Source organism: Rhinolophus sinicus, chromosome 5 (assembly GCF_057876585.1).
Source record: "Rhinolophus sinicus isolate RSI-liver-muscle chromosome 5, RSI-T2T, whole genome shotgun sequence".
Taxonomy (NCBI): Eukaryota; Metazoa; Chordata; class Mammalia; order Chiroptera; family Rhinolophidae; genus Rhinolophus; species Rhinolophus sinicus.
In genome coordinates, this window is record NC_142505.1 from 96,950,647 (window position 1) to 96,962,221 (window position 11,575).

Genomic DNA, 11,575 nt, shown 5'->3' on the forward strand with positions numbered 1-11,575 from the left:
TGTGACCCAATACACTAAATCCCCTTTGGCTAGCAGTGCTTGGCATGTGGCTGGCAGCTAAAAATGATGCATTGAAGGTAAGAATGAATGGACATTGATGTTCAAGAACTACTGGTGCTTTGGACACTTAACTTTTCCTTTTCTTTTTTAAAAACAACTCTAATAATCACATGAAATAATGTGCATCAAGCATTTAACAGTGCCTGGCATATTGTAGGTGCCCAATAAACTCAACTCCCTTAATTTGGTGGGCAGTGGGAGTCTTCAAAGATTACATAGAAACTAACAATTACTACCATGTTTCCCCAAAAATAAGACCTAGCCAGACTATTATATTATAGACCCAGTCTTATTTTACTATAAAACAAGTAAAATTTTATATTAATTTTTGCTCCAAAAGACGCATTAAACCTGATTGTCCAGCTAGGTCTTATTTTCGGGGAAACACAGTATAAGGAGCTTTCTAAGACCAATGCTCCCTGTGAAAAAGGCCAATCATGCTCAGCAATGGAAAATTACTTTGTTCCAACTACTATGAAACCTGAAATCTTTCATTCCATTTGACACTATTTCCTAAAACTCTCAAGTCTCCCCACTTCCTGCCCTGGTTCAGATGCCATCTCTTTGGATCATTGTCAACACCCAGTCTCCAAGGCTATTTCCAGGGATCCGGCACACTCTCCTCACATCCTCCTGACAGCCCTCCATGTGCCCTCAGGATGAGTGCAGACACCTAGAGAGACCAGCAGCCCCAGAGCCAATGCTCCTGATCCATCTCCCTCTCCTCACCACTCACCAGACTGCTCCTCAAACGTCACTGATGCAGGGCCACCAGGTGCTGCCCTGGGCCCTGGTGGGTGAACCTCCTCCACCCCTCTCTTTGCCTAGAAAGCTTCTGTTTATTCTTTGAACCCAGCTCACACAGCACCTCTTTGAAGCTTTTCATAGTTGCCTAGGCAACTGGACGTCACTGTTGGTACAGTGGTTAAGAGACTGGGTTCAGATCTTGGCTCTGCCATCTACTAGCTGTATGGCCTTGTGTAAGTCATGTATGTATATATGTATTTGCTTGTTTATTTATTTAGAATTTTTATAAGAGTTTATTTGAGCCAAACGGATGACATATGCTGGGGAGCAAGATCTCCAACGCTCCCGAGAATAACACGTTGCAGCTTCTTTTATGCATTTGAAATTAAGATTACATGGAGGTGGGAGAAAACAAAGCAGGGACTGGGTTACAGGACAGTTTAAGATCATGTGCTCTCTTGAGGTGTGTTCAGCTAGATGCACAGAAACCATGGACAGGGCTGGCTTCAGGCAAAGATAAACCTTTTACTAAAGAGCCATATGTCTGGAGCATGACTACCCATTATGACCTGCCCAGTTAGGAATTTATGATCAGACCACCCTGTGAGGTTAGTAAGTTATTTAATTCTCTAAATTTTAGCAGGTCCCATCTGTAAAATGGGGATAATTACAGTACTTACTAGAGGGGATTGTCTGAGGACTTACGATAATGAAAGGGAAGAGCAAGCACCATTAATGTGCACAATCGTTACTGACACTGAGGGCCTTCGGGGGGGGGGGGGGTGTCCATGGCCGCTTCTGTAGAGCCTCCCATGGGTCTGCAGGTTATATGTGGGGCTCAGTAAATGCTGAATAAAGAGGCTGCCTGCCAACCAAGCCACAGAGACGGTCCAAGGAAGCAAGCCAGAACTCTGCTTTCCCCAGACTCACAGCCAGCAAAGGCTAGTCGTGCCAGCTGGGCTTCCTCCTTCCCAACCAAAGTGCTGACTCCCGTCTTCCCAAAAAGGCCCCCTGACACCTGGGAAGATGTCTCCAGTAGTTTGACAAAAACTCTGTCAGAAACCACTTCACGGCCCATCTTAAAAGTAACCATGCAAAATACACCCCGAAGTATTAAGGAATAATGGGGTACTGTGCTTGCAACTTAGTACAAAAAAAAAAATGTATAAAGACAGGAAAAGAGAATGGTAAGGCAAGTGTGTTAAAATGTTCACAATTGTGGGGGCCGGTCCGGTGGCTCAGGCGGTTGGAACTCCATGCTCCTAACTCCAGAGGCTGCCGGTTCGATTCCCACATGGGCCAGTGGGCTCTCAACCACAAGGCTGCAAGTTCGATTCCTTGTGGTGGGCTCCGCCCCCTGCAACTAAGATTGAACACGGAACCTTGAGCTGAGCTGCCGCTGAGCTCCTGGATAGCTGTTGGTTGGAGCCTGTCCTCTCAACCACAAGGTTGCCGGTTCGACTCCCGCAAGGGATGGTGGGCTGTGCCCCCTGCAACTAGCAACAGCAACTGGACCTGGAGCTGAGTTGCACCCTCCACAACTAAGATTGAAAGCACAACAACTTGACTTGGGGGAAAAAAAAGGCCTGGAAGTACACACTGTTCCCCCATAAAGTCCTGTTCCCCTTCCCCAATAAAATCTTTAAAAAAAAAAAAAAAAGTTCACAATTGTGTACTATGCCAGCAACTCTTCTGTACGTTTGAAATTATTTCAAAACAGAAAGTGAACACAAAAGGAGAGAGACCAATAAGAGATTTCAACTCCGGAGCCAACAGCTTAACACCCCCCACCGCCCTCCATGCGCCTTCTCACCTCTTCAGTAGCTGCTCAGTGTCAGCCCCCTGAAGGGGAAGTTCATGTTACACCATCACTGATGTCAAGACTGGTTGCAATTCCTCTGCTTGTCGAAAGTCAGGTTCTGGACAGCAGATTGCAAAGTTTTAAGGCCCCAGCTCTCCCACTTAATAGGGGGGGCTTGGCTAAGTCCTCGAGCCCTTGGAGACTGTTTCTCTACCTGAAAGATGGAGTTACTGGCAGCCGTGCAACCTACACCCTCCCTGTCCCCCCCGCCCCTTGACACTATTTCAACAGTGAGGTCCAGGAAGACAACATGTGGGCTGTAAGGTACTGACCCCAGATAAGGTGTCTGGGGTGTGCACATACCAATGGGGGGGCCTCATCTGCAGTAGCTGCTCAGAACTGGAGAGACACAGCCCCTGCCTTCCCTCACGGGCCTGCTGTCTAGGGAGTGAGGTGGGTCAGAATCAAACAATTGCATTAATAGCTATACAATTATAAACTGTGCTGAGTACTAAAGGAATAATCCAGGATGATCTGAGAACACACAACAAGGGGCCCAGCCCGACCTTGTCTGGGACTCAGGAAAGACACCTCTGAGGAAGTGATGTTTGAGCTGACAGCTAGAAAACAAGTAGGTTAGAATCCCACAAGTGAAGGGAAGTATATAAACCAAATGTTAATAGAGAACTCAAGTTGAACAATACCATGAAGAAATAGGACAAATCAAGGGTATTCATCAGGATAAATGATCTGGTTTCTCCAAAAATCAATGGCATGAAAAATATTTTTTTTAAGGGGATGGGAGGTTGGGAGACCTTTAGAAAATAAAAGACTTAGAGTAATTTTTTAAGAAATGTAATACCTGGACCTTATCTGGGTCATGATTTAACAAACCACCTAGGAAAGCCATTTTTGAGACCACTGGGGAAAACTGAGTATGGATAGGGCAATAGAACACATTAATGAACTGTTCATTTTGTTAGGTGTAATAATGGCATAGTTGTTACATTTTCTAAAATCCTTTATCTGTTAGTGGGTATTTATAGGTGAAATGACACGCTGTCTGGGGACAGATGAAACAAGTACTGAAGCTGGGTGGAGAGTACATGGGGATTCATTCTACTATTCTATTTTTGCATATCTTTTAAAATTTCTATAATAAAAAGTTAAGGGAAAAACAGTGGTACACTCCAAAGAGTCAGCCGTGCTCTGAGTTGTTTGGATTTTTACAATGATCAGAAAAATCAACTGTCAATAAGTACAAAGTTGTCTAACACATCACATCTAATAACTATGCCACATTTTTAGTGTATGGATGAACCACAGTGAAACCAATTTCCTTCTGATGACATTTAGGTTCTTTGTCAACTATTCCTTCCAATAATTGACTCTCCCCAATTCCTGATGATTCTCCCTTTCCCTCTGTCCCCCCACCCACCCACTAGACTCAGGGGATGACCATTTCTGGACCAAGTAGCTGCTGGTACCAGCGCGGAGGTCTCTATCACAAAAAAGGCCCAGGCTCCGGCACCATCTGCTCCAGTGACCTGCAAGGAACCCAGTGCCTTAGGACAATTCAAACTCAGCCTGTGTGTGTGTGTGTGTGTGTGTGTGTGTAACTTTTAAAAAAATGAAAAAAGAGCTGACCCGGTGTCACCTCCTTCTGCCAGGTGCTCAGACACACTACAGAATGTTGGCTACACTTCCTTTACCCAAGGGGCTGTGTGGTTTAGGAAGACAAAGAACAAGTCAAAGGCAGGGGCACAGGGCCAGCTCAAAGCCTTTAATGCCCTCCCTTCACGTAGAGAGCACAGGCTTCCCGGCCAACCAGAGTGCTCGCCAAGCCCCTTCCCCACCCCACAATCCAAAGGCTCTAGAGGCCCCAGAGGTTGATGACAGAGTGTGCCCACACCCACTTTCTCGCAGGACACCTGGGAAGCAGGTGGGGCAGGGATCACATCACTGTCCCGGTTTATAGATGAAACGAAAGCTACAAGAATATACACTTCTTCCACAGATAAGATACATATCTTGGCTGAGTGGTGTGGGCACACTGAGCGCTTCCGTACTCTAAGACATAAAGGACGCAAGAGAGGACGCCAAGTTCTGATTCAGTTTCCCCCCAGCTTCCTACAGAATATAGGTGAGCCGCTGGAGTAGGGGAGTCTCTAGCTGGGCGCCACCTTGAATGGTATCTCATCCAACCCCTCCACTCCATTTTTCTTCCAGTCCCCCATCTTCCATCCCCTCTTTGTACTCACCTCCAGGGGCAGCCCAGATCATCCAACTCTGTAGGCTGGACTGCAAGAAACACCTCCTTCTACTAAGAGCCTCATCCTTACCTCCAGAAGGGATCCCGAGAACCACAAGCATAAGATAGCCCTGTCAGGAGGTAGGTTAGGGAGAACCCAGATCTTCTAGAACCATCGTAACACACACTAAAATACAGAGCCTAGTGTCATGGATGGCAGAGCCTCGATTCTTCCCTGCCCTGTGCTCCTTTTCTTGGCTAAAATGGATGTTTTTTCAAATAAATTTACACTCGAGCTCTGACACAATCACCTATTTGATTTTAAGTCAGTTACTCACACCCTCTGAGTCTTGCAATTTCCCACCTATAAAACGGCATCAATCCCAGCAATGGGGCAGACATGAGGAATCAATGAGCTAACACACAGGGTGTGCTTGGCACACTGCCTGAAACAAAGCGCTCAATAAACAGTGGCCACTAAACATCATTTTTGTTGGTGTTTTGGAAGATCTTTGTATATATCTAGTTACAAATCGGTAAAAATGTGCTTTATCCGTCCACTGGTTCAAGAAACGTGGTCTCACACAGCTCAAGTTCCCTAGGTGTGCGAGGAAGTAAGCTTCAGGAAGTAGGAAAAATGCACTGGGTGGCTGGTTGTTCTGCAGATCTTAAATCTGGGACAGGATGAGACGACCGCTAGGTCTTCCATGACTCCAGTCCTGGAAGGCGAGCACCCAATGGGGAAGGAGGGAGCCTGTGGCGTGCAGGCTCCTCCAAGCACCAGAAGACAAAGCAACCAGGTCATATCAAGTAGGGCTTGTCACATGGCTTTGGGAAGGTGGGAATTTTTCCCCCTGCAAGTATCCCCAAACCCCATATTCAGAAAGTCTTCCACACACCCAAGAAGCCTTAAATCACAGAGTGAATGTCCTTAAACCTTTGTTTACTAACATAACCATTTCTATTTAATAGGAGTGAAAATTATGTGTCAAATGGACATAAATTGAAAGGAGACCAGACCAAGTTCTATCTATTTTCTGCTCCTTAGGAGATAAAATTTGGGGAGAAAAATGGAAACTCCTGGCAAAAGTCTGGGAGGGATAATCTGGATTTCTATTACCTAGGCTCAACCTATAGTTCTTTCCCTAAGATCCTTACGCTGGACTTTGGTCCACACCAGTAAATCTGCTCTTGAGCGAAATTCTACTTCTAAACCCTCCCCTTATCCCTCTTCTCCCCCACCCCCCACACACATTATCTGAGAGAAGGTGCGAGTCTGTAGGAAGCTGGGAGGCAGCCTCCACCTGGTCCTGCACCTGGCACCACAGCCAACACTGTGGCTGTTCACAGACTGCCCAGGCCAGGGGGCATCTTCTGGCATTCGCCAAAGACCCGACTAAGATCTCCGGGAAACGTTCTAGCACGTCCATTCGACATGCCCCAGTAGAGTCCCTCTGAGCCTGGTCCTCCCCTTCTGTGCTCTCCCAACGGCTGTGCCTACAGCAGGTGAGGCTGTGGACACGGCTCAGCCCCTTTCCACACCAGACACTGGTCCGGGAATGCTGAGATACCGGATGCACCTCATGCCTGCATGCAGCCCAGGCAAGTGAGTAGGAAAAGTTACTACATAGGGACAGGGACCGTGACAGAAATAAGCATGAAGTTAGGGCCGGGGCATGTGGTGGAGGGGAGAGGCTTTAAGGACAAAGAAGGTGGCCCTCAACCTGTTGTTGGATTCAAGATCCTATTAATTTTACACTTTGGGGGATGCATCCTTCTCATCATTCCACGCAGATTGGGGAGTATCTGTCTAGGCACTGAGGCTCGGCACTGAACAACACACGCGCAGGCCTATTCTTGGGGCGTATATATTCTGGTATGGAGGAAAAGATAATCAAAGGAAATACTTCCCAATGCTAGTAAGTGCTATAGAGAAACACAAGACAGGAGGATTTGATAGACTGACACAGAGGAACAGCAACAGAGAAAAGCAGACAACAAATACAGCAGTGCAAAGACCCAGAGACACAAATGAGCTTGACTTACTCAAGGAAGAAAAAGGGGGGGCCGTCTGGGAGAGGGTAAGAGACGAGGCAGGAGAACAGGCCAGGGCTCGACTGTGTCAGGTATTACAAGTGGTGGTAAGGACTGGGAATTTTATTCTAAGTGCAAGGGGATGACACTGAAGGTCTTTAAGCAGGGAAGTGACACATGCTACGTTCTGACTATTGTGGAAGCACGGATGATGGAGGCCAGGTTTAAAGAGGTTAAATAAGCAGCTCAGGGTTTTACGGCCATTACTAGTTTGCATTCAATACCAACGTTCATTTCCGTGGTGTCCCATTTTACATACTATAGTATAATGTTATACTGGAACGTCACATCTGACAAAGTGGGGTTCCCACTATCTCCATGACCCCAGCCCGGCTTCTTGCATTATCAGTCAAGTAAGGATAGCTGCCCATGGTTATGTGACAATTCAACAGCATATATATAGCAACTTGCTTTGTATTCATCTGGCAACGTTCAACACATAGTATCTACTGTGTGCCAGACACTTGTAAAGTGTTCTACAGTGTTAGGAATATATTATTAGAGATGTTTAATAAAAAAAAAACATTACTTGTCTGGGAAAAATAAAGGGCCAGCCCTCATTCCTTAAGAAAGATGAGAACAGTGTGGATACTGGGTTCTCGCTAATCTTCACTTTTCTCTGCAAACTCTCCATTAAGTCAAATTTTCTTGAGAAGCATCTTCTTTGAACAGAGAGAAGAAACAAAGAAGAAAAATAGTTAATATACTGGGGAGGTAAGACATTATAACCAAACTAACCCAGGATTTACCCTATAAGTTCAGCTTGAAGTCACAGGTAAGCCGGAGCATTCACCCGAGTGAGTTTTCTACTTCTAACCTGTAAAACCTGGATAAACCCATTCTCCCTCAAGGTAGGCAGCCTAGTAGTGAACTAATCTGGCTCTATGACATGGGCGAAGACAATGAATGGGGACCTGCCTGCCCTGTTCCTTTGAGTGGCTAGAGGAGAGATTAGAACACGCTCACTTATTTATAAAAGATTGGGGATTCTCAGGGAACTGAGCTGGTTGAATTTACACAGTTCTCAGAAATCCTTCCTGCTAGAAAGGGGCCAATAAGGTCAAAGTCGTTCCTCCCAAGCTATGAGCAGAACTGACAACCACTGGAGCCCATGATAAGCAAGGAAGCCCAATTTTCATGGCAGCCCTCACTAATTCATTTAGCCCCCACCCCCAGAAAAGGACCAAGACCGAACTGCCTGGTCTACCATCCCACTTTAATCAAACACTAAGACCTGGATTTCTTCTCCAGAGGTCCAGAATGTGCCTGTACCTTGGCCATTCTGCTTCAGGGAGAAGACCCAGGGAAGCAAAGGAAAGTCACAGCCTGGACAAGCAACACGTGACAGAGATGGACTAGTAGGTACAGGAAAAAAGAAAAAAAAAACAACTTAATTGTGACTGGAAGACAGCTACTTCCAAATGAGGAAAAAACTTTGTATAGCTACTGACTTTTTAAACAGAATTCCATAGATATTGGGTACAAATGCACTGGCTGTGGGACCTGTCTGTGTAGAGACCCAGGTACCCCACTAAAAAAAACCTCACTCTCCCTGTACTGGGTTGAATAGTGTCTTCCCAAATTCATGTCTACCTGGAACCTAGATTGTGTCGAATGGACATATCTGGAAATCGGGTCTTTTCAGATGTACAGTAATTAGTTAAATTAAGATAAGGTCATATGAGATTAAAGTAGACCCTATTCCAATGACTGGTGTCCTTATAAGGAGAGAAAACAGACACACACATACAGCTAGAATGCCATGTGACAACAGTCAGACATTTCAGTGAGGTCTACAAGCCAAGGAACGCTGAGGATTAGAATGGACTGGCTGAAACCTTGTTTTCAGATTTCTGGCCTCCAGAACTGGGAGAGGACACATTTCTATTGTTTTAAGTGCCCCCATTTGTGGTACTTTCTCATGGCAGCCCTAGGGATCTAATACACTCTATTTCACACCTGTTCCCCAAACCACCCCTCCCAGTCTCATCCCAGGAGTAGGAGGCAAGACACAGGGACCATGCCTCCAGCCCACCTGGCCTTTTCCACCTTCTCAGTGCCCATCAGCACTTCTCTCTTTGAGGCAAGGGGAGTGCAGGGATCACATTTCAGCTGCCCCCACCTTCTGCCACCGGAGGCAAACTGGCAGGGAGTGTTTGTTTTCTCTTCACATCCTCCTAGATTTATAGCCTCTCATTAGATTAGTGTTTCTTACATTTTATTCAGTCCCATCCGAGAGATATTGGGAGAGCATAACTATGTATTATACCTTATACTGTCATTTACTTAATATTTCCTAATATTGAGTCACTACTTTTACTTTATTTTAAAAGGAACTACTACATCGTTACAATAAACGGAAAATCAGCATCATTTACCCTATGGGGAACTTGCTACATAAGTTTTTAAATTGCACATTAAGATATTTTTTAAGTCTATTCATGTACCATTTAAAATGATCTTGGGTGAAAATACTGTGGGGAATACCGCCTTCGAGAGTACAGTAGCTCTCTCGGTTTAGCTGGTCGGAAGCTCTGGGTCCCTAAATCAGAAAAACCAACTTAAGCTCTACAGTCCCGTTTCTCACCCGGACTCTCCGGGAAGGGGCTAAGGGCAGGAGGAAAGAAAGGCACCGGGAGTTCCTAGTTCGCCCGCGGGGTGACCTGAGCAAACCGACTCGAGAGCAAAAGGGACTTTAAATACCCAGTCCTGCGAGCGACACGGGCGGGGAGGGACTGACCTTCTCGCGCAGGGTGCAGTGGACGTCCGAAGCGACGCGCCCTTCCCACCACCGCTCATCCATCGTCGCGTATGCAGCGCCACGATCCGAGGCTACCGGGCTCTCAGGGCGCACCCTGCGTGGACACGAGCTACCTCAGCGGACGCAGCGCACTCGGGCTCTAACCTTCGGCATTCCTATTCGCCCCCGGCCGGGAGCCCCCCTCCTGCCCACCTCAGCAGAGCTGGGGGTCGCCGCCCATCCCGGGATGGCTGCGGTGTCCCCTCCCCTCTGTTCGTGGGACCTAGGGCGACCTGGAGCTGTGCAATCACTTGCAGAATTGTCTTCCCTTTTGCAAAAGTTGCAGAGAAAGTTGCCGACTCCGCTAGCCCGCCCGAGGCTGGGACTCCAGCAGCGGCCACCGGCTCGCCGTCCCCAACTCCTCCCCCGCCGCCCAGCCTTTGTCCTGCTCCCACATCCTGCCCTCGGGCCGGGGCGAAACTCACGCATCCCTCTCCGGCGTGGGGGGCTGCGGGCGCCAAGTCCCTCCCAGAGCTCAGCCGGCGGGCCCTCGCGCCCGGCGCTCCACGCTCTCGACGGCCGCCTCCGCAGCCCCGCTCACCCCGGCGCCGCCGCGCCCCTGCGTGCGCTCGGGTCCCGCAGCGGCTCGCAGTCTCTGGGCCGCCGGGGGCCTCCCTCCCTCGCTAAGGGAATTGGGGGCCGGGCCTCGCGCATGCGCTGCCAGCCCCCGTACCCCGCGGGGCGGGGGGCTGGGAATTGGAGTCTTTCTTTCGCCTGCGCTGGCTCTGTTTCCTGCCCGCCCTCCTCCCCCGCCTTGGTGGAAAGCTTCCCCTCACCTTGGCAGAGACTCGGGGTGGCCTCCTGGGCACCCCACGGGCTTACGCTGGGAGCGCAGGGACCGCGGCGCCACCTGCGCGCACCACGCGTGAAACGCGCGGGCGGGATGCGCCAGAAAGTTCTGTCTCCTGCGTGCGCTGCTCTTGTCAACGTTACGTAGTAGGTTCCACCTGTTTTGTTTTTGTTTGGTTTTTTTTTTTTTTTTAACCTGTTCTGCGATGGGGAGGCAGATACGGACAATTCCCACGAAAGCTCCAGAAAAGCCACTCTTGATTGTCCACGAATCCCTAATTCTCAAGGACGCTCAGTAAATCAACTGGTATTTATTGTGCTACTGCAAAGTACAGATCTATGCCGTGCATTGGAGGAAAACTAGTCTTTTGGGAGGGACCTTCGCGTGGAAAGCATTGTCTGTTTAGTTCAGTTGATTGTTTTCGGAAAGGTTCTCCCTTGAATCAGCTCATCTGATGGCACAGCGTCGGCTGATTGTTTTTTGTGATACTTTTGGAGATTCACAGACCTGTTTCAAATCCACCTACCAACTGGGTGGTATTTGCCAAGTTCCTCAGACTCTCCCAAGCCTGGGAACCCTCGTGTGTAAAATGGGAATAAAAATTGCACCAACCTGTTGGAGATATCTATCACTAAACAAGATAATTCGTGTAAAGGGATAATCGCCATGCCAACTACACTCAATAAATAGCTGCTACTAAAGAGCCTTTAGTTTCTGACTGGTTTCCTGCAAGCTAACACCCACCTGGAAAAAATTTTAAAGTCAGCTTTGATAAACTTCAATTGGAGCTTAAAGAGCAGTTTTAATAATAAAAAAAAAAATTATGAACACTTGTAAAAGTGTACCTAGGAATAAACTTACTAAAAAGTGCTCTTAAGAAATTATAAAGGTTAAAACAAGAAAAGCTTGAAGAAATAGAAGGTGAAAAATACCAACTTCACCCAAATTAACTCTTTTAATAAAAATCTAAAGGCTGTAGGTAGGTGGGAGTGAGGGAGGAATGACAACTTTTTCTAACACTCAAATGGAAGA

The 11,575-nt window shown here is 47.5% G+C and overlaps 1 protein-coding gene across 3 annotated transcripts in view; it reads right to left on the minus strand.

Moving 5' to 3' along the window:
• CCNJL (cyclin J like) overlaps nucleotides 1–10,707 on the minus strand; it is a 44,824-nt gene extending 34,117 nt beyond the window's left edge. Inside the window, exons 1-2 of one of the 3 annotated variants that reach the window (XM_019740662.3) lie at nucleotides 10,530–10,707; nucleotides 9,694–9,808 (exon numbers count right to left, since the gene is read on the minus strand). In XM_019740662.3, the coding sequence (XP_019596221.1) occupies nucleotides 9,694–9,756 (63 nt within the window). In that variant the 5' untranslated portion in view covers nucleotides 9,757–9,808; nucleotides 10,530–10,707. Of the gene's footprint in view, nucleotides 1–9,693; nucleotides 9,809–10,178; nucleotides 10,466–10,529 lie in introns of those variants that run through there. The other 2 variants (XM_074313863.2, XM_019740653.3) reach the window with 2 other exon arrangements.
• Nucleotides 10,708–11,575: the final 868 nt, after the last annotated feature.